Here is a 26380-nt window from a genome sequence, read left to right on the forward strand (position 1 = left end):
TGAAAATTCATGAAATGATTTTTGTAAAGATCGACTTTATTAACATATTTTATTGTACAAAATGCTGCAGACTGTTTCCAGCTGAGTGGACAAGCTTTGCTACAAATACTGAGAAAATAAAAACACAGAACAAACAAACAAACAGAGAAACAAACCAACAAACAAACAGAGCAAAGATGAAACTCTCCGTCCTAAACTTCACCACCTTCTGTTCCATAAAGTGCATTTTAATCCGGAGAAGCATGAACTTCTTTATTATGTGCATTTATCTCCACATAATAATTCTCTCACACTGAATGTTTTGTTATTATCGACGGTCGGTCGACACTAAAATATCTGTGAGACGGATCGTCATGAATCTTTGTGCAGACGTTCATGCTCCTCAGAGGATGACCCTTCTGGTTGATGTCAAGGTTTTGAGTGAAATATGTGGGCGTTTATTAGATCCTTTAATCAGGTCAACATTGAAATGTTCCCATCAACCCCGGGCTGTACTTTGTGTTTCCTGCTAGTTAGCAAACAATTAGCGAGCCAGATGGTGAACATTATACCTGCTAAAGCATGTTAGCATTGTCACTGTGAGCGTGTTAGCCTGCTGATGCTAACATTTAGCTCGAATGTAGAATATTTGATACAATGGAGGGTCACATGAGAACAGAAGAACACAGTTCAGACGATCACAAGAACAACAAGAAAATCATCAGGTTTCTGAACAGAAAGATAATTAAACATTAAACATTTCTCGGTTTCATAATCTGAACTCACACAAAGATTCATTCTTTCTTTCTTTGCTCATTATTCACACTTTCTATCCAACCTTTTCTTTTCTCTTGAAGTGTTGTCGTGTCCAAACTCTGGTACAAAAATATGATTATTGATCCACAGAAACAAAGTCAGTCTGCTTCTCGTAGCTGTTTCTGTTTCATGAACAATAATTAAAGCCACAATGTCCGAAGTCTCATAGTATCGTCCTTCAATCGTTCATCACTTTCTCTTCATTATGATGTTTGTTTCATTCAGTAAACAGTCGGTGGAGTTTGAGTCTTTTGTCCTCTCGGTGTCTCAAACAACCATCATGGTTGTTCTTCCTCTACAGAAGAAAACGTCTCATCGACCCTCAGTGAGATTCACCTTCCGCTTGGTAACAATGTTGATTAAAAAGCTTCAGCTGGTCATTTTATTCAAAATATAGAAGTCATAGGGTCGTACCATCGTGGAGGTGAAGGGGTGTAGCTAGAAGTCGTAGGGTCGTACCATCGTGGAGGTGGAGGGGTGTAGTTAGAAGTCGTAGGGTCGTACCATCGTGGAGGTGTAGGGGTGTTGTTAGAAGTCATAGGGTCGTACCATTGCGGAGGTGGAGGGGTGTAGTTAGAAGTCGTAGGGTCGTACCATCGTGGAGGTGGAGGGGTGTAGTTAGAAGTCGTAGGGTCGTACCATTGTGGAGGTGTAGGGGTGTAGTTAGAAGTCGTAGGGTCGTACCATCGTGGAGGTGGAGGGGTGTAGTTAGAAGTCGTAGGGTCGTACCATTGTGGAGGTGTAGGGGTGTAGTTAGAAGTCGTAGGGTCGTACCATCGTGGAGGTGTAGGGGTGTTGTTAGAAGTCGTAGGGTCGTACCATCGTGGAGGTGTAGGGGTGTTGTTAGAAGTCGTAGGGTCGTACCATCGTGGAGGTGTAGGGGTGTAGTTAGAAGTCGTAGGGTCGTACCATCGTGGAGGTGTAGGGGTGTTGTTAGAAGTCGTAGGGTCATACCATCGTGTAGGGGTGTTGTTAGAAGTCGTAGGGTCGTACCATCGTGGAGGTGTAGGGGTGTTGTTAGAAGTCGTAGGGTCGTACCATCATGGAGGTGGAGCGTAGGGAGTAGCTGGGGCCTCTGAAGTGGTGCCACTTGATGCCATTGAGCTTCCTGATGTTGTGGCCGACGGAGTAATAAATACCGTTCAGGTTGGAGAAACCACAGGCGTCAAACCACCAACCTGATGGAGAGACAGACAAGTTATTAGAGACACCGTATACGTCTCTGGTAGAGACCTGTCAATCATCGTGTAGCCCCGCCCCTAAAGCATCCCCTGCTTTATGGTCTGTTTGACTTTAAATGGAGCATAATGTACTAAATGAACATCATGCTGTATTGTAGAAGAAGAAGACTGTAAACTAGAGATTGAGACCATAAACTCATGTTTACAATGTTTACTAAGGGAATAAATCAAGAGAGAAGTAGAGTCATTTTAGACTAGACTTCTATACAACCAGAGGAGTCGCCCCCTGATGGACACTAGAGAGAATGCAGCTTTAACACATGAAGCTTTGACTTCACTTAAAGAACCAGAGGTTGTCTCCTGGGTGAATCCCACAGACCTCAGAGGAGAGAAGAGGAGACAGAAGAGGAGGAGGATAGGAGAGGAGACACGTTACCTCCAGTGAGCATCAGAGCACACTTGCAGTGGTCACAGTTGTCATTGTCTTGGTCTCTGGTGCTGAACCCGGTCCCGTGTGTTGACAGGCTGCTCTGCCTCCCTGCTGTTCCACTGTAACCTCTGAGATACAACCTGAGGGAAGGAGACAAGGTGACAAGGTGACAAGGTGACAAGGTGATGTCACCTCCTGCACGTAAAACACTGAGACACAACCTGAGTGAAGGAGACAAGGAGACAAGGTGACGTCACCTCCTGCAGGTAAAACACTGAGACACAACCTGAGTGGAGACAAGGAGACATCACCTGGGATGGGAAAGCATGTGTTCTTTAAAAAATCATCAAAACTACACAGTTTTTTTACAGCCAGAAAGTCGTAAAAAACTTCATTATTATCAGATTTTCATCTTTCTGACGGTCCTTGAACACATCATGTGTGATGGCCACTTCCATCAGGAAAAAACAACCAAAACAAAGCTTAAAATTGTGATATTTCATAAAAACATTTTATTCTACATGTTCTCATTTAAAATCTCTCCTCAAATAAAGAGTTCACTTTAACCAGATTGTGTTAAAAACATTACATTGTGAACTCCTCAGAGAAACTATGAAGTCATGATTGATTCATCTGAGACCAAAAGTCATGTGACCAGAAATCAGAGAAACTTTGACTGAACTTCAGGAAGTGAACACAGAGCAGAGAGGAGAGGAGAGGACGGGAGAGGAGAGGACAGGAGGAGAGGAGAGGAGAGGAGAGGAGAGGAGAGGAGAGGAGAGGAGAGAGGAGAGGAGAGGAGAGGAGAGGAGAGAGGAGAGGAGAGGAGGTACCTGTACTGCTGCCTCTCACTGGTCAGAGTGAACCGGTCGTACTGGGAGTGGGCGTGGTTTCCATCCCAGTCCCTGAGCTCCACTCTCAGAGAGTACTGCCCTCTACTGGTGAGACGGTACATCAGCTCGTTACCCAGCCAGTGTTCACCGAACACGTCGCCGAAGCCCTGCAGGAGGTCAGAAGGTCAGAGATGAACAGATTCATCTCACTGCTATTATTCTGGTCTTTATTCTGAGCTCAGCGCACCATCTTGTATTCTCTCCAGCTCCTCTGGAAGTCTACGCTGCCATTCAACCTCCTCTGGATCACAGTCCAGCCTCCACCACTAGTCTCCATGTCACAGAACACCTGGAGGAGGAGGAGGAGGAGGAGGAGGAAGAGGAGGAAGAGGAAGAGGAGGAGGAAGAAGAGGAGGAGGAAGAGGAAGAGAAGGAGAATGAGGAGGAGAAGAAGGAGGAAGAGGAGGAGGAGAAGAAGGAGAAAGAGGAGGAGAAGAAGGAGAAAGAGGAGGAGGAGGAAGAAGCGGAGGAGGAAGAGGAAGAGAAGGAGGAGAATAATGAGGAGAAGGAGGAAAAGAACAACAACAACAACAAACTATTATTATTATCCATTGATCTGCTGTTTATTTTCTCCATTAATTGATTAATTATTTAATTTAACTTCAACTTCAATGTATGAAAACGTGATCAGATATTCAGTTTATAATATACATATATATACAGTATATATATATATATATATATATATATATATATATATATATATATATATATATATATATATATATATATATATATATATATAGTGTAATGTATTTAATCACACTGATTACACACTGTCTTATTAAAACATCCAAAATGTAGAATAATGTGTGAATCTATTCAACCTTTGATACTCTGGTCTTCACTGACATGTAATAAGATATAAATGTATAAATATATAAATATATGAAGTGAAATAATCATGTTTTACCTGAACAGGTTCGGTCCTGTTGACGATGTAGATGTTAAACAAACCGCTGACTGAGTGACCAGCTTTATACACATCTGCACAGTCTCTCCACATCTGGTCCCTGGGAGGAGACCCTGTACACACACACACACACACACACACACACACACACACACACACAGACCACGCTAATGAGTGTGTGTATGTACCTGTAGTAGTAGCCACCATGCTAATGAGTGTGTGTATGTACCTGTAGTAGTAGCCACCATGCTAATGAGTGTGTTTATGTACCTGTAGTAGTAACCACCATGCTAATGAGTGTGTTTATGTACCTGTAGTAGTAACCACCATGCTAATGAGTGTGTATATGTACCTGTAGTAGTAGCCACCATGCTAATGAGTGTGTATATGTACCTGTAGTAGTAGCCACCATGCTAATGAGTGTGTATATGTACCTGTAGTAGTAGCCACCATGCTAATGAGTGTGTATATGTACCTGTAGTAGTAACCACCATGCTAATGAGTGTGTTTATGTACCTGTAGTAGTAGCCACCATGCTAATGAGTGTTTATGTACCTGTAGTAGTAGCCACCATGCTAATGAGTGTTTATGTACCTGTAGTAGTAGCCACCATGCTAATGAGTGTGTTTATGTACCTGTAGTAGTAACCACCATGCTAATGAGTGTGTATATGTACCTGTAGTAGTAACCACCATGCTAATGAGTGTGTATATGTACCTGTAGTAGTAACCACCATGCTAATGAGTGTGTTTATGTACCTGTAGTAGTAACCACCATGCTAATGAGTGTGTATATGTACCTGTAGTAGTAACCACCATGCTAATGAGTGTGTGTATGTACCTGTAGTAGTAACCACCATGCTAATGAGTGTGTATATGTACCTGTAGTAGTAACCACCATGCTAATGAGTGTGTTTATGTACCTGTAGTAGTAGCCACCATGCTAATGAGTGTGTGTATGTACCTGTAGTAGTAGCCACCATGCTAATGAGTGTGTGTACAGACTCCATGAGCTGAGCTTGTTGTCGCTGCAGAGCCGTGTTGTTGCTGCTGGAGACTCTCAGGTGCTTCTCCAAAGACTCGATTGCTGCCATCTGAGTCCTGACGACAGACTGGAACAAAAACATGTTGTCCAAATATTCAAAATATAATGTACTTTTCTGTTTAGATTTTTTCTTTCTGGATTTTACTTTTCATATTTTGTGCATTCTTTCTAAACATATATGTATATGTAATGTATCTTTGTATTTATTGCTTTTGTATAGTTCATTCTTGTAATTTCTACTCCTATACTAGCTCTTATTTCATTTATTCTTCTTATCTCTATCTTTGTGCTGCTGCAACAGCTTGTTCGGATTCATATTTTTATGTTTCTGTTAGCTGAGACTTCAGACGTTTGAATGAGTAGAAACAAATAAATATTTACTATATATTTAAAATACATATTACATATTTAATACATGCACAGACACCTGCTGATGACAGTAAAATCTTTTCCTGGACTGTACCTGCAGTCTGTCCTTCTCGTCCTTCATGTCCTCCAGCTCTCCTTTCTGCTGAGACTCCAGCCTCTGAACTTTACTCTCCAGACGACTGAAGGACAGAAGAAGAGAGAAAAGACGTGAGACGCACATGACTCAGCTCTTTTCCACTTTAAAAATGTCTCTTTGGTGCCAGCGTGCATATTTCTTGGTATCGCAGAAGATAACGACATGACGAGCTACAGTTTGATGTTTTCATGATAAAAGCAACACGTTCTATAAATACGTTGTTTTGGCGGCCACATCAACAGAGCAACTCTTTCAAAACCGTTATAAGTCATTAAAAAAGGTTAAAGTTCAACCTTTTTTAATGTCACATAATAAAACTGATTTACTTTTTGGTATGCTGGTCATGTTGAGAATAAACACAGTGGTTTAACTTCTCTTGTGTCTTCAGTGATATCACTGCAGACACGAGAGAAAAAAATTATATTTATTTATTTATTTATTTATTTATTATTTCTTCTTCTCATTTTTTAAAATGATTTTTGTATGATTGTTTGTATAGCCGTTATGTTATGTACTATTATTTTTGAGCGTGTAATCTATATAAACTGAAAATGAAATGATTGAAATAAAGAAATATTAAGAGCAAAATCAAGAATATTTGGTGGATGTCAGTGGATCAGTAATTCAATATCCAAAGATATTCTGCAATATGACGACAAAGACAGCGGAGAAGAAGAAGCTAGATTTAAAAAAACAAAACAAACATTTAATAATCAGCTTTACAGATATTTGTTGAGGAGGGAAATGCATTATGGGGGATTCGTTGTTAGAACGTCTTGAAGATCATGGATCACGGAATGTACCGGAACGTAAACGCATGTGATGAGTGATGATGTCGTTTTTCTGGAAGGAGAGTCTGAATGAAACTTAAATTGATTTCAGTTTCAGTCCTTCAGAAGCAAAGATGTTCAACAATCATTCAGGTAAAAAATGAAACACAATATAAGAGGCAGAGATACTTGTTTTTCAGCAGGTAAATTGACCCACATGCAAACAGAGCTAGAGACTTTACTGTACTGCATTCTGGGAAATGTAGGAAATAAGAAGATGAAGAGGGACTGGAGGAGTCGTGGAATGTGTCAGATCAACATCAGGCTGGTTAACAGCTTGTGTGTTTGACACAAATCTGTCTGTAACGGACCAAAGGTGGTAGCTGCTGAGTCACTCCCTGCTGCTAAACAAGCAGTAAAACAGCGAAGTAAAGATTAATAACCCGGCCATGCTTCAGACCACATCGCTCGTTATCTCCGCAGCTGAACCAGCAGTCGGGCCGCTGGAAATAGAGTTAGATCAACAAGAGAGCAGCCAGATGAACGAAACGTGATGAGGGAGAGGCAGCACACATTCAGAGGGAGATATGTGGGACTCTGACTTCACCCTCACTGTGGGGGTGGGGGGGGGGGGGGTCTTCTTCTCTAACGTTTCCCACAATAACTCACGATCTGTGGGTTTAAACTGGTAAAGACTCGCTTTGAGCTTCTGGGCAATATCGAAGACGATACAAAGAGATATCTCATAAGCGTCTGTATGAGGAGGTTCACAAGTTTTTGTATTAATGTTAGACTTATTTATTGACTTTCACAGACTTAATGTCCTCATGCTGTGTCCAGCTACAAGAGGACTTAGTTACTGTAGTTGATTACGTCATTCATGTGTGACAAGATTACTGCTGGGAGATTAATAAAAAGTGCTAAAATTCAAATGAGATTCTGCCGAAGTAAATGAAACCAGACGTCTACAGTTCAGTCGCTCCGTGATGATGTAATTTGTGCTAAAGGCGAACGTCAGCATGCTAACATGCTACCAATGACAATGCTAACATGCTGATGTTTAGCAGGTAAAACGTTTACCACGATCACCCAGGAGACAACAATGTGTTAAAGCTGCATTCTCTCTAGTGTCCATCAGGGGGCGACTCCTCTGGTTGTATAGAAGTCTATGAGAAAATGACTCTACTTCTCTCTTGATTTATTACCTCAGTAAACATTCTCACTCACTCATTCTCACGTCACTCCTCCTCAGTCCATATATGGTCACTTCCTGTTCACTGGTTGCAAATAAACAAAATGGCGACGGCCAAATCGCTGAACTGGAGGCTTCAAAATGTCCACAAACCAACGAGCGACGTCACAACGACTACGTCCACTTCTTATATACAGACTAGGTGTTCACCGTCTTAGCTGAGCTAGCTAGCATGCTAACATTAGCTACTTAACAGTAAACAAAGCTGAGGCTGATAGAATATCTTTTGTTCTGCAGGTTTTTGGTCATAAATCAAAGTGGCTCCAGATGAAAAGTCAGAGGATCAATAAAGTTATTACAGTTTCTCCTGAACGATGAACCACATTTCATCACAATCCATCCAAAAATATCGACCTCATGGTGGCGCTAGACGCTACATCAGAGGATTCATCCTCTGGGAACACTGAACGTTTGTACAAAGTTCCATCAAACAGTTGAAATGTTTCAGTCTGGAACAAAGTGGTGAACCAACATATTCAGAAATCATTTTTACAATCATCTAATGTTTCTTTGATGTTTTTAGGAGGATTGATGCTTCACTGTTCTCTAGTTCCTCATCTGTTCATTTAATACCTGCAGCTTTTCTGACCCAACCAGAAGCTGAACTTTGTGTTGAGGTGGAGGTGAAGCAGTCAGACGCAACCCTCCGTCTCACCTGTGAGTCACATGGTTTGACATCAGAGCTGATGTGGTGTCATTAGGAGCTCGGACACCTGATCGGCTGCTGGTTCTGATCACTTCAACATGCTGACCTGCTGGTGAACGAGGCGGCGCCGTCCACTGGGACGTGACTGATGGGGAGTCACTGCTCACCACAGGGCGCTGTGTATGTGTGTATGTGTGTGTGTGTGTGTGTGTGTGTGTGTGTGTGTGTGTGTGTGTGTAGATTAATGAGTTTGTCCCAAACTACATGCAGACTGTGTGGGTGTGTGAGTACATTGGGCTGAAAATGAAAAGGTGAAGTGTGTGTGTGTGTGTTTCAAGGTGTTTAGATTTCAGAAATCTTAACTTTTTAAGATTGATCTGATGAAGCCCAAAGAAATAAAAACTTCTATTTGAACATAACGAAAAAATGTTGAGAAAGTAAGAACAGAGAAAACTAAAACCAAGATATAAAAACACTGAATTTGTTCCATAAAGCGTTGTAGGACGTCAAGAGTACAGAAAACTGTCAAAGAGTTGCATGCTGGGTGTTTAAGATGCAGACTGTCTATAAGAAGAGGACGTCGTGATGTCACCCGTTGGTTTGTGGATGTTATGAAGCCTCGAGTTCTGTGTTTGGCCGTCGCCATCTTGGTTTTTTGCAACCAGTTGTACCGAAGTGAGGGTCCAAGAACGGACGATGTCGTGTGTGTTCAGATTGTAAATTTGTGATTTGTGATTTGTGCCTCCATCACTTAGTCTGTTTGTGTGACTTTGAATCACTAACAGGCGTCTACAGCAGTACAATATTGACTAAGATATATGTGTATATGTATACAATCAGAAACCTACTTCAGGTCACGTGGGGAAACTTTGGAAAATAGCCTTTTGAGGCTAAAACTTACTTTGACCAGAACTAGAATAAGAACACCAGTGAAATTAAAAACCAAAGTGTTCTCATACTTTAGTGAGATGAACAGAGCACATTCAGAGCCTCCTACCTGTTCTTGTCTCGTAGCCGGCTGATCTGGGAGGTCTGCAGCAGCAGCTCCTTCTCCAGCTTGTTGGTGGACAGAGAATTCTCCAGAAGCTGGATCTCCATTCGAGACGTGCGGTTCAGCACCTGGTGGGACAAAGACGGTCGACATCAAATCTGCTCTCGAGGTCAACAAGACCGGCGGAGCGGCGACTCCTCACCTTGGCTTCCACCACGCCGAGTTTGCGAGTCTGCTCCGCTGTGTGCGTGAGGAGGCTGGTCCCGATCTCCAGCATGGCGGCCGTGTGGTTGTGGACGGCGCGCGACTGCGCGCTGGCGCCGTTCGGCTTCACGCTCCTCTGAATGACGTTCTCCAGCTGACGAAGACAAATACAGCAGGAAGCAAAACAAGACTTTATGATTTCAGTGATTTGACTCCTCGTTGGTGAAGCAGACTTTAAAATGTCTGAACGTGAGTCTTGTTGACGCTCTCAGAAGCTCAACATTGAATCAAGCATGTCAAGAGGTCCGGTATATAAAGACGCAGGTCTCTCCATCTCTGGGAAACATCGGGCGATGCCAACTCGCACTGCCACGCCGTGACCTTTTACCCCGGCAAAATAAATAATCCGTCCATCTCCTCAATCCCTCTGACTCCACGTCTTCAGGGTATCAGTGCATCTGAGCTGATAAATATACCACCAGACCAACAAACAGACTGGTCCCGGTGGGAACGGCCAGTTTACCAGTGAGGCTGTTTGATGAGTCACTGGGAGAAGTTCACTACAGTCCGGATCACTTTTCTCACATGAAGTATGGAGCACTACTGAACAACCTGAGGTCACAGGAAGACGTTTTAAATAGCACGACATTTATGCATGTTATCATAACGCATTTTAGGTTTTTTCGCGCGTCTTGTAGTTGTGAAGCCTTGAGTTTGGCTGTTTTTGGTCGTCGCCATCTTGAATTACGATCGTCTTATTCACGATCGATTGAGCGGCTTTCTGTGGAGTGAGACCGTCTCTCAGAGCTGATTCTTCCAGATAATCTCATTCATATCTAAGCTTTAATAAACATCAATAAACTTCATGTTTTTGAACCAGGACCTCCAGGAAAATACGGTGTGTCAGAAACATATTTAATCAACATAAGCATTGGATCAGACTCAGTATCGGTCAAAACCAAAAGGTAAAGGACTCGGATCTGGATCAGGATCATGTGAGAAGGTTTTAATCTCCTCAAAAAGTCTGTTGCTCACTAACTGAGACTTTGATTGTGTTCACAGATGGTCGTCAATGGCAAATTAAAACAAGAGAAAGTTACACAATCCAAAGATCCAAAGAGAAAACATTCATAAAATGATCAGAAGATGAGTCAGATTTCATGTGAAAATAAATAACAAACAGACTCTCAGAAATGAAAAACCTCCTGAGTCTGAAGAAGTCTGTTTCAGTTTGAATGTGGTTGTTATGACGGCTGATTCATTTCTCATAAGTGCTGACTAACGAGTTTTATCATTGATGTTATCCACGCTGATTGACTTTATCATATTCATCATTCCTCAAGTTGCTCGTTTTTTCACAACTCAATTATACTCGAGCGTTTTCATGTTTAGTCTGCTTCACTTCACGTTCAGTCGCCGAAGGATTTCACGATTCCTATCGCAGCCGTCACTGATCCAGGGGAACTGATCCGTCACTGATCCAAGCGGCCGTGTGGACTTTTTCAGTGTGACTCAGTGAAGTGGAACCTGGACCACGGAAGGCGAAAACCACATCGGATGTTGAGATGCAGCAGGAGGTTCATCAGACAATCAAACGAGGAGAAACGAGCGGCACGCTTTGTCCTCTCCAGGTGGACGCTTTGTCCACCTGGAGAGGACGGAGGCACCGAGGAGCTGCAGTAATACTTGCAGTATTACTTGCGGTAGTACTCTGAATGTACAGAAACACATTGTCGGTGTGAGAGAGAGAATTCAGAATAACTAAAGCCAACAAGAAAAGCTCAGCAGGTTCTTTTTTTTTTGGTCGAGTCTCTTGAGACACAATGTGCTGACTCTTTAATTGACCCTCACTTCCTGCTGTAGGGTTACAAACACACACACACACACACACACACACACACACACACACACACACAATATATGAAACGTCCTCACATAGAGACTGGCATACATTCATACAAGCGTGCACACACACACACACACACACACACACACACACACGGCCCCACGTACGGAGGACTTGTTTCTCAGATGCTAACTCAAACCACATGTTGGCTTCGCTGTGATCTGGCCCTCTGGGTGACTCCACAGAGGTGGGGGGGGGGGGGGGTCACCAAGCAGCCCAGATAACAAAGCTGACGCACGGGCAAGTAGCAGCGATAGAGATCAGGGGTAACAAGTGCACCGCGGGTCTCTGAGTGAGTCGGGGTCTGAAGGAGGTTCAGTACCTGGGGGGGAATGGCTCAGATCCAAGTCTACAGACAGTCCTGGTGTTCAGGTGGGTTTACGCCAACAGAGACCCGGATTCAGGTTCACCTTCTTTGACCCATTTCACCATCTTTTCACTCTTTGTCCCTCTTTACATTCACACACGGTCATTTAAACATAAATCCTAAACTAAGACAGTAAATAAATAATAATAAACAAACATATGGGGCAATTAAGTGCAAATTAAGAATCTCCTCCAATAAAGATATTACACGTGAGCGTGCCTTTTAGTGCATGTTAGTGCATGTGAGCTCACAACCGTAGCACCCACCCTCCAGCTCCCCCTCAGGTTAACACCGGTAACACTGTTAGCGCTGTTAGCACTGTTAGCGCTGATTTCAAACATTCTTCTTCCTCGTCAAACCTGCTGCCTACATGACCCACAATGCATTGTTATAAATGTCTGTGTGTCTGAGGTGAGACACAGACAGGAGTCCCTGAAGGTAGTCTGAACATTTAATTTCCTCGGTTTGAAAAAATAATACGCAGAATGTTTTATGTTCAGATTAAGACTGAGTGTGTGTGTGTGTGTGTGTGTGTGTGTGTGTGTGTGTGTGTGTGTGGTGTGTGTGTGTGTGTGTGCGTGTGTGTGGGGGGGGGGGGGGGGGCGAAGCAATTACTTCAAGACAACAACACAAAGAACACTGATGTCAAGTTTCTCTGGAAGGTTTTCAGGCAACAACTCCAAAAGCAGTCTTCATTTTACAAAGACTCACGCTCCAATATTCATACATTCACCAAAAAAATAACACTTTGATCTCAGCTTGTGTCTTTGTTGTCTTCTGTCTCCTGGTTGTATTAGTTTTGTTTATCTCTGTGAACCTGATCCGGTTTTATTTGTCTTTCTGCTTGTTTCTGGACTTCGGATTTTAATTTTTGGGGATTTTTTGGTAGTTTGTGGACTTTTTAGTTTCATTGTTTCATTTGTGGTTCTTGTGTTTGCTTTCTTACTCACCAGCCTCGTCTCCTATGTGAGTTTTTGGAGTTTGGATTTTATTAGAATCACCTTTAATCATCCTGCTGCTTATTTTCCTCAGGTAGACGTTACTCCGCTTCATCTTTACAGAGACTGTCTGATGAGATATTGAGGATCTGAACGTGGTATAAAGATCCTTTAAGTACAGTACTTTATAGTTGGCTGATGGGTCTGTTAGATTGTAGGAGAGGAGATGTTGTAACAGAGAAGACTGGATTCAATCCTAACTGTCTTATTTGTGTTTGGCCCTCGTCTGATGCAGAGTCCTCGTGCAGGCGTCCGGTGGGAACCAGATCCAGAATAACTGGACTAACTCGGGTCCTCTGCACCACTTTCCCACTCCTACCTCTTTCACAAATAAAGTTTTCCCATGAAGAGTTACTTAAAGAAGAGAAAGTAAAATCACATCTGGTTCTAGTTTCATTCTCCTCTCTTCAAGCTGGAAATGAACTTTCTGCTCCAACAGAATTAAATGTGCATTTTAATAAAGACAATAAAAAAACGATGTGATCTTTTTATGTACTGCAGAACAGGAAGTGGCTGTCTGTTTAACCGATTGAGGACCGGTTTAAATGTAACACGTGTGATGTTACTTTGATATTTTATAAAATTAAATAAATGAGAAAATAAAGAGCATCGTAAACACAATCAGCCCTGACGTATAAAAACAGAAATCACCTGTCAGCAGTGGTCAGTCAGTACGGAGGATGTTCAGACTGAGAGGGCCTGTCTGTCTACCTGTCTACCTACCTGCCTGTCTACCTGTCTGTCTACCTGCCTGTCTACCTGTCTGTCTACCTGTCTGTCTACCTGTCTGTCTGTCTACCTACCTGTCTGTCTACCTGTCTACCTACCTACCTGTCTGTCTACCTTCCTACCTGTCTACCTGCCTGTCTACCTACCTGCCTACCTACCTGCCTGTCTACCTGTCGGTCTACCTGCCTGTCTGTCTACCTGTCTACCTGTCTGTCTACCTGTCTGTCTGTCTACCTGTCTACCTGTCTGTCTACCTGTCTGTCTGTCTACCTGTCTACCTACCTACCTGTCTGTCTATCTACCTACCTGTCTACCTGTCTATCTACCTACCTGTCTACCTGTCTACCTACCTACCTGTCTGTCTATCTACCTACCTGTCTACCTGTCTATCTACCTACCTGTCTACCTGTCTACCTACCTGTCTGTCTAAGGTTCTATGAATTCTGGTCAACCTGCAGATGAGACATTAGAGCCTTAAAGGAACAGGAGACGTCTGCAGTGAGTCTCTTCAGAGAGAAACTGTGAGGCCTCAGATTCAGACTCAGCAGCAGTTTCTCTTTAAACGTCTGTCTCTAATAGAATGTGAGTGTCTGTGGTGGCGGACCCCGACAGCACTGAAACCACAACGCTGTTATCTAATATTCCCCCGAGGACTGAGGAAGTATGATGTAAGAAACTCTGACAGGTGAACAAACACAACTTCTATCTTAACGATGATCACTATCTCATCTGTTTATTTAAAGTACATGTGGTTAGGAGACGTATGCATGAACTGAAACAATATATATATATATATATATATATATATATATATACATATATATACATATAGATATATATATACATATAGATATATACAAAATATAATATATTTAAGAATATTTATAATATAAATACATATGTGTGTGTGTGTGTGTGTGTGTGTGTGTGTCTGCTGTGTCACTACACTACATGTTACAGTCTAATGACATCTGTTGTGTGTTACATCTACAACACTACATCAGTACACTGAAGGGTCACACTGTGTGTGTGTGTGTGTGTGTGTGTGTGTGTGTGTGTGTGTGTGTGTGTGTGTGTGTGTGTGTGTGTGTGTGTGTGGGTGTGTGTGTGCGTCAGACTGCCGGTCACCTCTACAGCCACGACAAACATCTCAATCATCTAACCACAATCAGGACCAGATGGGCAAAGTCAACACAGTGTGTGTGTGTGTGTGTGTGTGTGTGTGTGTGTGTGTGTGTGTGTGTGTGTGTGTGTGTGTGTGTGTGTGTGCAGAATTTTTTAAGTCAAACAGTGAGAGTGGATTACATGTACTTCAGTGATTTAGTTGTGTGTATTCTACAATTTGTTTAATGTAACATATATATGTATGTATATATTTATATAAATATATATTATATAATGTATTTTAATATTATATATATGATATTAAAATAAGTTATATTCATATATACTAACATATATAAATACAGTATATATATATATACTGTATTTATACAGTAGTGTAAACGTCAGGTTTTGAGACGATGCGACTACGTTTTAAATGAAAAACACATTCTCTTTATGAATGCTTCAGTCATATGTCTGTGATAAGCAACAATATCTATTGTTATGGATTATTTATTTCTTTGTGCAGTATTTAAATAAATAATCTCTAATAGCTGCTAATTTATAGTCCATTAAAAAAAGTTTTTTTTATTATATTACTATTATCCTTCAACATTTTGAGGCTTCACATTATTTAAACCCTTCAGGTCACTCAACCTGCTGTCGTCTCTCGCTCTCTTTTCACAGGAGTGAATAAAGTTTTTCAGTTTGAATCATCAAAACTGATTTTAAACATGCACCGGGTCAAATTGACCCGGGAACATCATTGCTGTACCTAAGAAACGAACATAACAGAAGGGTTAACAGCAGACCACCTCAAGGTGTCACTCAGAGAGAACCAGGACATTCTGATGTAGCATTTCAAAATAAAAGCCCTTCAAAATCGCATTCACGAGCCAACTTCAAATCACATTCATGAGACAATTTGTCTAATTTCAGATTTGATTTGAAAGGAAACGGTGCATAGTTACAAAAATAATTTCACTTCAGGTTAAAAGACATTTTAGTCACACACACAGACACAGACAGACTCAGACTCACACACACACACACACACACACACACACACACACACACACACACACACACACACAGGGGAAGTGTGTATTCTATAATCTGGCTGAAGTGGCCCTTTAAGCCAAACACACCAACAAACTGAGCCTCCTGTAATACTACCCCCCCCCCCCCCCCACACACACACACACACACACACACACACACACACACACACACACACACACACTCCATCACATGGAGTAATCACATGGAGGTGCAGGTTAAAGCTACACTTGACTGCGCCAGCAGATTCCAGCCGATTAATTATGTGTTATCATAAAAAGTGGGACTGAGCCTGAAGTGGAGTTTCTGTTTTCTTTACGGTTCAGATGGAGCTGGATTCCCCCAAACTGAGCCTGGAGTGGTTTGACCCGCCGGCTCAGAGGGAAAGAGATTCCTCTGTGGCTCACATCAACAAACACTGAGGCTCTGAAGTACTACAGTACACAGAGTACTGAGAGGTACTACCTCCTCAGTATAACTACGAGGCTCTGTACTACAGTACACAGAGCACTGAGAGGTACTACTACCTCAGTATAACTATGAGGCTCTGAAGTACTACAGTACACAGAGTACTGAGAGGTACTACCTCAGTGTAACTATGAGGCTTACTTTAAAAGAAAGAAAAATAAACAGTTTGGTTTCTTCAACCATTGACAGGATGTGACATTTGGGCTTCCTGGTATTTGTCCCGCCCCTCCTCCACTGTGATTGGACGGCTGGGTATTGTTCAGTTATTGTTAAAGCTCTACACCTGGAACCAGACCCCCGTTATAAACCTACATAACATGTTAATAAACTATATAAATAATGTACTTTGGCTCTTCGCTCACCACCTCTAATCTGCTGGTTCCCTTCAGGACTTAAATCAGTTTAATCTTCTGTTCACATGTCAGAGACTCGTCACCCGTCGCTCTGACAACGACGTCAGGAGCGATAATCATCTCATTACGTTCTGTTTTACTCCACCAACACAAACACTCTCTGCACACGTCACTGATGAAATATCAGCCTCCATCTTGTTTTTTTACTAGTGATTGATTCTTAAACACGTAAAATCACTCATTAGCTCTCCGATGGACTTGTTTGACTTGGAAACCGGACTTGGCAGCAGAGAGAAGTTCTGACTCCAGTTAGAAATGAAAGTTCAGTTCAAATGATTCCAACGAGCTCGTTAAGGTCCCAAAGGTTATGAAAGGGTTAAACTATGAAGAGTCTCCTATCAGAAGCTCATTCATTGAAGGAGACGCTCACATGAACTGAGTCTTCCTGTTGGTTCTGGACCTTGATGATGTTGACCCTCCTGTTGGTTCTGGACCTTGATGATGCTGACTGTCGGTCTGTTTCTGCTGACAGCAGCGTTTCTCTGGGAAAAGCTCTCTGATAAATTAACTCATGAATATGGACATCAGCTGATCGGAGTCCCATTAATAACACGGCAGCTGATTAGTACAGCGCTGTGTGTGTGTGTGTGTGTGTGTGTGTGTGTGTGTGTGTGTGTGTTTACCTAACCTATCTCACAATCAGAGTTTACTTAAATGTTATTAACGATTTTGGAAAAATCAGTGAGATGGAAAGCAGCTGCAGAGAAATTATTAGAAATGATGGTATGGAATGTTCATGAACCCACTGTGTTCAACTACACACACGTACGCACACACACACACACACACACACACACACACACTGAGTTCATTGTTAGAAGAACTGAGCGTTTAGTCAAACTCAAAGTAATATTTGTGAAGATTTTCTGTGCAAAATCTACAAAATAAACATAACGTGTATTTAGTTGGTTAAATTGTTAAATTGTTAAATTGTTAAATTGTTAATTTGTTAAATTGTTAAATTGTTAAATTGTTAAAGTGGTGAAGTTGGTGAAGTCTCAGGTATGAATATCAATCTGTCTCCTATTGTTTTATTGTCTTTGTGAAATTAAAAACCTGTTTTATTTGCAAATGAATATAATTTTTCTTTGGAGCTGAATGGTTATCAATAAACTTCCTTTGTTCCATGTCTCTGTCTTCACCATCGACTGTCAAAGAAAGTAAAGTAATGCCTGAAAATACTCTTTAAAAAAGTAAAAGTATTGCGTTCAACATGTAAAGACGTGTCTTTGTTTGTCTCTGTCAGCTCGTTTGAAGTGAGTCTCCATGATAAGAGTCCAGTAATCAGCTGCAGTGATACAGAAGCTGGCTCCCACTAAAAAGAAACAGCCGGACACTGGTGCAGTCAAATCCTCCAGGAACCAGGTCTGAGAAGGAGCCAGATGTGTTCAGAGAGAGGATCCTGCTGCTGATATCAGAGGAACTTCTTCAGAGTTAAAAGTTAGAACGCACGTTTTGATTGGACCGACAGACAGTAGCTCCTCCCCACAGGTGATGGAAGTGAGCAGTGATTGGTGGAACACATGAGTCAATGCACTACTTTTATAGCTTCCTCATCATTTTAAGTATCTTGTGTAATAAAATCTAGAAAAACAGAAGTGAAGTTAGGAAAGTTTCTCTTTCTACAGTTAAAGTCACAGAGTGAAACAGAATCACGTGAGACTTTTTTATTATCAGATCATAAACCTCCAGCTTCTCATCGTCTCACTGAGCTCCTCTTTCAGCAAATGCACCCAACAAATAAAGGATTGAAACCAGGAGACAACCTCTGGTTCTATTAAAGCTCCATGTGTTAAAGCTGCATTCTCTCTAGTGTCCACCAGGGGGCGACTCCTCTGGTTGTATAGAAGTCTAGTCTAAAATGACTCTACTTCTCTCTTGATTTATTCCCTCAGTAAACATTGTAAACATGAGTTTATGGTCTCAATCTCTAGTTTCAAGTCTTCTTCAACACAGCATGATGTTCATTTAGTATATTATGGTCCATTTAGAGTCAAACAGACCATAAAGCAGGGGATGCTTTAGGGGCGGGGCTACATAGTGATTGACAGGTACGTCACTACTCCTCTGTCCATATATGGTCACTTCCTGTTCACTGGTTGCCAAAAATGTTTCTCTTCTGCAGGTTATCGTCTAAATAACCTCTGAGCTCATCAAAGCTCGCTGAGGCAGCAGCTGATTGTCTCTCTCTCTCTGTCTGTCTCTCTCTCTCTCTCTCTCTGTCTGTCTCTCGCTCTCTCTCTCTCTCTCTGTCTGTCTGTCTCTCTCTCTCTCTCTCTCTGTCTGTCTCTCTCTTTCTCTCTCTCTTTCTCTCTGTCTGTCTCTCTCTCTCTCTCTCTCTGTCTCTCTCTCTCTCTCTCCCCCCCTCTATCTGTCTCTCTCTCTCTCTCTCTCTCTCTCTCAGGTCCATTTGATATCAGTAATTTGGTAGAAAGCTAAACAAGCCTCATTTACTGCTGTTTACAGGAAACCAGAATACGACTGAAACGTTTCACTTTGAACTGAAGTCAACAGACATGACCGTGGCTAAGTGGAGGGTTGGCGGTTCGATCCTCGGCTCCTGCTCCACTAGTCTCATGTCAGTGTGTCCTTGAGCAAGACACTTAACCCCAAAATTGCTCCCGCAGCTGTGTCTACGGTGTATAGATAGATACTGAATTGTAAGTCTCTTTGGATGAAAGTGTCTGCTAAATGACTGTAATGTAATAAGTTATTGTATTTTTATCTGGATATATGCTTTGATGTTGCTCAGTGGAAACCTCGCTAACGTTAGCCGTTAGCTCCGTTATTTAGCCAAGCAGCTAACAGCTAACGTTCTCCTCCGGCTGATTTAAACACAGAGTTGTTGTTCAATTCAAACTGTTTCAGGAGCGGTGAGCGTATTAGCATGCTAACAACTAGCATGGCTAAAATCAGCACATTCCACATTGAGTTCAGATCACAGCTGTGTGTTTTAGCTTCACGTCGTCTCTCAGTCCCAAAAAACAACGACCAACGTCACAAACGCCTCACGAGCCAAAAGCTCCACGATGTGATTTGTGACTTCCTGAGCTGTGAGGAGGAACATCTGACCGCATGAGAAACAACTGAATACTTAGAAAAACTTGGACACGATGGAGTGAATCTGCTGCGTCTTGGTTTTGGGGGTTGTGATCCTTCGCTGCAGACGCCACACAGCTGTGGCTCTCTTCTGTGGTTTCAAAACTGTTGTCGTGCAGAAGCTTCGGCTTCATAGCGAACCGGAGCTGAAGCGGTTAATTGGTTGATTAATTGATGGTTCTACTTTAATCTACAGGAAGTTAATCATCCTGTCTTTCCTTGTCTTACATTATAACAAACTGAATATTTGGGGTTGTACTGTTTGAATATGTCGCTTTGGGATATTTAAAACACAAACGATAAGAAACTAATACGATTTTGGATCCTTTGGAGGAACTTCAGAACCAAACCTTCATCAGTTGATTCTTTAGTTCCTGTTCTACAGTTCCAGCGCTGACTGATGATTGGTTAAAAAAAAAAACACGTAAACCTCATTTGTGAAAAAAGACGGTTCTCTGATATCAATTTGTGATATAATTATCTGATGTTATTTATCAACGTAGAAAACTAAAAAGAGAAAGAGTACCAGCTGTTCTTCATCCTCACGGTTCTCCAGATGTTCTGGAAACACAAACAAGAACATTCAAAAGGGACTTCAGCTTCCTAGTTTGGTTCCTGAGATGGGTTCCTCTGGTTCCTTCTTCATAAAACGTTAAGGCGACGTGTTCTCCTCACGTTGTCAGGACAACCACGCTGACACGTGAAGACACATGTCACACAGCTGGAAGGGTTAACGGGGAAAAGAGGCGGAGCACAGAGGAACTATGGTGCTCACTATCAGTTCAGACCTTCATCCTTTTACTAGAATAAGAACGTGCTGCAGAACTTCTGCAGGATCGATGTGAGGTAACGAGGTAACGAGGGAACAAGGGAACGAGGGAACGAGGGAACAATGGAACAAGGGAACGAGAGAATAAGGTACCGAGGGAACGAGGGAACGAGGGAACGAGGGAACGAGGTATCGAGGTATCGAGGTCACAGCTCTGATGAATCCACAGATGGATGAATTACAGTTTGTGAGGAACAACAGACAGATTTAAACCAGCTGAGACTCATTCAGAGTCACAACCTGAGACTTTGATCCTGGAGATCACACACACACACACACACACACACACACACACACACACACACACACACACACATACACACACACACACACACACACACACACACACACACACACACACACACACACACACACACACACACACACCTACACACACACGCACACACACACACACACACATACACACACACACACACACACACACACACACCTACACACACATACACACACACACACACACACACACACACACACACATACACACACACACACACACACACACACACACACACACACACACACACACACACCTACACACACACACACACACACACACACACCTACACACACACACACACACCTACACACACACACACACACACACACACACACACACACACACACACACACACACTCGTTCTCCTACCTTCTGTAACCACAGTGTGTTGTTCTCCATCGTGTTCTCCAGGAGCTGCAGTTTGTGAGCCGACCGCTCGCCGTCCATCGGCGGCGGCGAGTCTCTCTGCACGACGCTCTGTGACGGCGCTCCTCCTCCTCCTCCTCCTCCTCCTCCTCCCTGACAGCCGTCCAGCTCCGGCAGGACGAAGGTGTAGCTGCACTGGCCGTATTGGATGCGATGAAGCTTCCTTCTCTTCTCCGCACCACCACCTCCTCCTCCTCCTCCACCTCCTCTTCTTCTTCCAGCTCCTCCTCGCTCTGCGACACCGGCTCCGTCGACGGAGACCGCCAGAGTCCAGAGAAGCAGCAGCAGCAGAACCCCCCCGCTGAGGTTCAAACCTTCCATGACGCTCTCTCTTCAGATGTTTCACGTGTTTCGTCTCTCAGGAGAAGCTTGTTCACACTTTGACCTTTGACATCTATCTGTGGACAGGAAGTCTCTGCAACGATCGCTCCATGAGGTCTGAGTCTGAAGCTGCTTCTGCTCAACTTCTCAAACACCTGTTTCCTCCTCACTGGTGGTGAAGACACCTGAGGTCCATCTCCTCCTCGTGGTCTCTGTGGGTCGGGCTCCTCTTGTTGATGAAGACTTTTCAGGACAGATCTTTCATGGCTTATTTTAAATCCCCAACATGGACGGAGAGAAGCTAGGTGTGAAGGAAGAGGCAGTGATTAAAGATGGAGGACAGATGAAGGAGAAGACATCCTCCTCTGGTGGCTCCAGTTTCAGAAGTGGTCGAAGAGAAATACTTCGGCTCTCTTTTCTTATCTGGAGCCGGCTGAGAGGAGGAGGAATGAGTGAGGGAGGAGGAGGAGGAGGAGGAGGAGGAGGAGGAGACCTGAGGGAGGTCTACTAGAGAACCCTCTCTATTTGTAGGCTGAGAGGAAAAGACAGAAAAAGAAGAAAGATTAAGGGATTGAAAAAGAGGAGAGGAATAAATAAAAGACTTGAGATAAATAGACAAACAGTGAGAAGGAAAGTAAAGTAATCTAAATACCTTTTATGGTCAACAAGGTTCCACGGCCGCGCCCTGATGCATCATGGGAGATCAGGGGGCCGAACAAACCGCGAAGGTTTGGTTTAAAACGTCTCTCTGGACGGATCGTCTCCAACATCGGTGCTGCTGCTTTTCAATCTGCACGCAAATACAAAGATGAGACGTTCATTCACTTTACATGGAGCTCAAATGAACACTGAATGGTGTGAAATGATGTCAAACAGTGACTGTTGTTGAGGTTATTATAAATAAAGTGTTGACTGATAGAAATACAGATAATAGAAGCAGAGAGATAAGAGACAAAAGAAGATAAACATCTGGACTAAGGTTCAAGGTGTTGCACCATCCTCTGCTGGTGGAGAGACAAACAGCTGTTCATCTATTTAATACAGTCTATATATTTAACCTGACCTCCGTCTACTGTTACACAGCCAGGGGCTTCTGGCCCAAACGGAGATCATTCTCATGGGAAGAGGAGCGACGAAGGAGAGCCTGGAGCTCAGAGACACATAGAGCTGAGAGACATAGAGCTGAGAGACATAGAGCTGAGACTAATATAGCTGAGAGACATAGAGCTGAGAGACATATAGCTGAGACTAATAAAACTAAGACTCGTAGAACTAAGACTCATAGAGCTGAGAGACATAGAGCTGAGACACATAGAGCTGAGAGAGATAGAGCTGAGACTAATATAGCTGAGAGACATAGAGCTGAGAGACATAGAGCTGAGACTCATAAACTCCTTGAATTTCACAAAGCAGAACTCTGATTTAATAAAAATCACAAGCTATTGGTTGTTTTAATGTTTCGGGATGTCAAACAGTGACGTTGTTAAGGCTGACACCATGTTGGGACCAAATGTGGTCAGAAGGAGACGTTTTGATATGTCATTGAATCACATCATGTCCAATATGTAGAAACAGGATGAGGAAGAAGACAGTGAGGAGGTAGGAGATGTCTCTGAGCTCAGGAGTCATGAACCGACCCTTTCACCTTCCTCTGTGGGAACGTCTTCTCATATTCCAGGATCTGATTTCAGTGATCGTCTGTTTTTATTTGTCTCCTTTTTTTAAACTGCTGGACTCATTTGACCGTCTTATGGTAGTTTGATCGTCTGACTACTGGTTCTGTTCTTGAACTGGTTCATTCCTCTAATAATTTACCTATTTAAAGTAATTATAAGAATATATATATAATATATAATATAATATATAAGAATTATAAAAGTAGTTTTGTCTCAGTAACTGTTTGTTTGTTTATCTTTCATTCTGCTCATTCAATCATATTTGTGGAGCTTTTCTGACGTTGAGAAACAGATCAGAAGATATTAAAGACATTTTGTCTCATCTTACATCTGAGCAGCACTTTAAAGAGAAGAAGGAGATTTTATCTCAACTCTTTAAGATGTTTTTGGTCTTTTTTTAATCTTCAGTGATTCCTAAAATCCTTCCAGGAAAACGTTGTTCAGTAACATTCTGCAAAACTGACAAATATTATTATCAAACATAATAATTATTAATAATTAATACCAATTATTATCGTTACATTCTGTCTCATTTAAAAAAAAAGGAAAGTGGAGATATGTAAAATATATTTCTCCATGAACTCCCTGAACGTCACAAAGTGATATGAATAGTTTAAAGACTGAAGAGCTCTTCTACATGAACAGCTCTGACTCAAAGTGTGTTTCATTAAGAGATAACGTCCGATTTAATGAAACAGTTTATACACAGTAGGATGTAAACTAATCTCCTTGTCAAGTGTTTCTGTCGAGGAGAAGCAAAAGGAGTCAGGAATGCTCTCAGGGAGGAGAAACACATCATTACTTTATCGCTTGTGTTCCATCTAAAGAGAGGAGCTGGTGTTAATGGAGGGAGCTTTCCCACCATTAGTGAGGATGGTGTTTATGCTTTATTATCTGCTTCATTCTCGCTGCATCACAACGTCCCATAACAGCGGCTGTACGAGGAGGAACGAGGTGAATTAATGGCATCAAATCATCCCACTTCAGTGGCGTTTCAGGACATCCGTGAGAGTCGCATCACAGGAGGATTTGTTCTAAGGAGACGGATCACATTGTTAGTCAGGAGCAGAGCATCGGTCCTATCAGGAGCTGTGTTTTAGAGCAGACCGGCTGTTTGAACCCTAAAGTAAACAAGCCTCCCCTCAGCAATCACTCCCTCTAACAGGAAGTGTGTGTTCACAGGCGGGATCCTGACACCATGCAGTGAACGTGTTAAAGCTGCATTCTCTCTAGTGTCCACCAGGGGGCGACTCCTCTGGTTGTATAGAAGTCTAGTCTAAAATGACTCTACTTCTCTCTTGATTTATTCCCTCAGTAAACATTGTAAACATGAGTTTATGGTCTCAATCTCTAGTTTACAGTCTTCTTCAATACAGCATGATGTTCATTTAGTACATTATGCTCCATTTAGAGTCAAACAGACCATAAAGCAGGGGACGCTTTAGGGGCGGGGCTACACGGTGGCTGACAGGTCTCTACCAGAGACGTATACGGCGTCGCTACGTCACTCCTCCTCAGTCCAGATATGGTCACTTCCTGTTCACTGGTTGCCAAAAAACCAAGATGGCGACAACCGCAATCAGGAAGGAAAAAAAAGTACTGGATCGTTTCTAATAATCATGATGCAGATAAACAATCCTCTCTCATTATGAAATATTTTTTTCTGTCCATCAAAAGACACATCTTCTTTTATGTGAGTTTTTCACATAAATCTACAAACGTCAGAGTCATGATGTCATGATGTCATGATGTCATGTTGTCATGACGCTGTAGCACTGCTGTTGTTTTTGAATGTGATTGACGTTCAAGGTTCTCTAGATGTGTTGCAAACAACAACAGGAAAGAGCAACATCACTTTTCAGTCCCTGAGAAAATCTACAGGACCGGTTGTGTTCAGAGTTTATGAAGGTTAAAGGTGAAAACCTGTAATACCTGCTGCCAACAAAGGGGGCAGCATTTCGCCTCCGCTACACAATCTAAGTTCGCAGACATCAGTTACTGATAAAAAGAGACGACGGCTAACTAACAGCAGGGCAGAAATATGCACACTTAAAGAGAGCCGGGGTATAAGATGCCTTCATGGAAACAAAGAAATCGAACAACATCCACCAAACACAACACAAAGAAATGCCCAATAATCACACGAGAGGCTTGCTTTGCTCTCTACAGTCTGCAGTTCATCACTCAGCTTCTCCCTGTGAATGTTCTTCCCACCAGCAGGTTGTAAATAACTACTAAATCACCGTGAATCACAGCCTCTATAAACACAAATCAACTCTGCATGTGTGTGTTTGAGAAAACCTATAAAATCTCTATCTTATCTGTGTTTTCTTTCCTGATTGGCCGACACACACACACACACACACACACACACATAAACCATGAACACACATTGTTCCATGTTTCACTTGGAGCACATGACAAAACCTTATCAGACTCCCCCCCCAAAAAATAAAAAAAAAAACACGGCACCGGCCAAAACACATCAGGGTTCGGTACCCAGAGAGGAACCGCCAGGACCAACGACGCGCTATCGGTGGTGAGAGATGGTTTCAACACTGACGGTGTGTGTGGAGGTGAGAGGAGACTCTGTAGAGTTACCACGAGATACTTCTGTTTAGTGTTGGTTCTGTTGGACTCTCGTTCTACTGCAGCAGGGTCTGACAGTCTGACCCTCTCAGTCCTGGTTCTGGTTCTGGTTCTCCAGTGCCTCCCTTCCCTCCAGCGGGTCCAGCAGTACGTCCTGGGTCTCCAGCAGAGAGGAGCCGGTGTGGCTGCCAGAGAGGAGAAGCTCTGCTCCTGGAGGAGGAGGAGGAGGAGGAGGAGGAGGAAGAGGAGGAGGAGGAGGAGAAGACGCTGCTGGTGGAGGAGGAGGAGGAGGAGGAAGAGGAAGAGGAGAAGACGCTGCTGCTGGAGGAGGAGGAGGAGGAGGAGGAGAAGACGCTGCTGCTGGAGGAGGAGGAGGAGGAGGAGGAAGAGGAGATGCTGCTGCTGCTGGAGGAGGAGGAGTAGGAGGAGAAGACGCTGCTGCTGGGGGTGACCGCTAAGTGGAGAGCAGGGCCG

General features: G+C 42.8%; 1 protein-coding gene across 1 annotated transcript; it reads right to left on the reverse strand.

Annotated features, from left to right (window-relative positions):
- On the reverse strand, positions 1-21641 carry angpt4 (angiopoietin 4). Its single transcript, XM_068722109.1, has 10 exons — positions 21264-21641; positions 9623-9778; positions 9427-9548; positions 5720-5804; positions 5176-5323; positions 4213-4325; positions 3487-3588; positions 3240-3406; positions 2413-2546; positions 1-1973 (listed from the first exon to the last, which is right to left on the reverse strand). The coding sequence occupies exons 1-10, from the start codon at positions 21639-21641 to the stop codon at positions 1813-1815; spliced, it is 1566 nt and encodes a 521-aa protein (XP_068578210.1). The 3' UTR covers positions 1-1812.
- Between the last annotated feature and the right edge of the window lie 4739 nt (positions 21642-26380).

This window comes from Cebidichthys violaceus, unplaced genomic scaffold (genome assembly GCF_023349555.1).
Source record: "Cebidichthys violaceus isolate CVI_PGR_0920_01 unplaced genomic scaffold, fCebVio1.0.p SCAF_29, whole genome shotgun sequence".
Taxonomy (NCBI): domain Eukaryota; kingdom Metazoa; phylum Chordata; class Actinopteri; order Perciformes; family Stichaeidae; genus Cebidichthys; species Cebidichthys violaceus.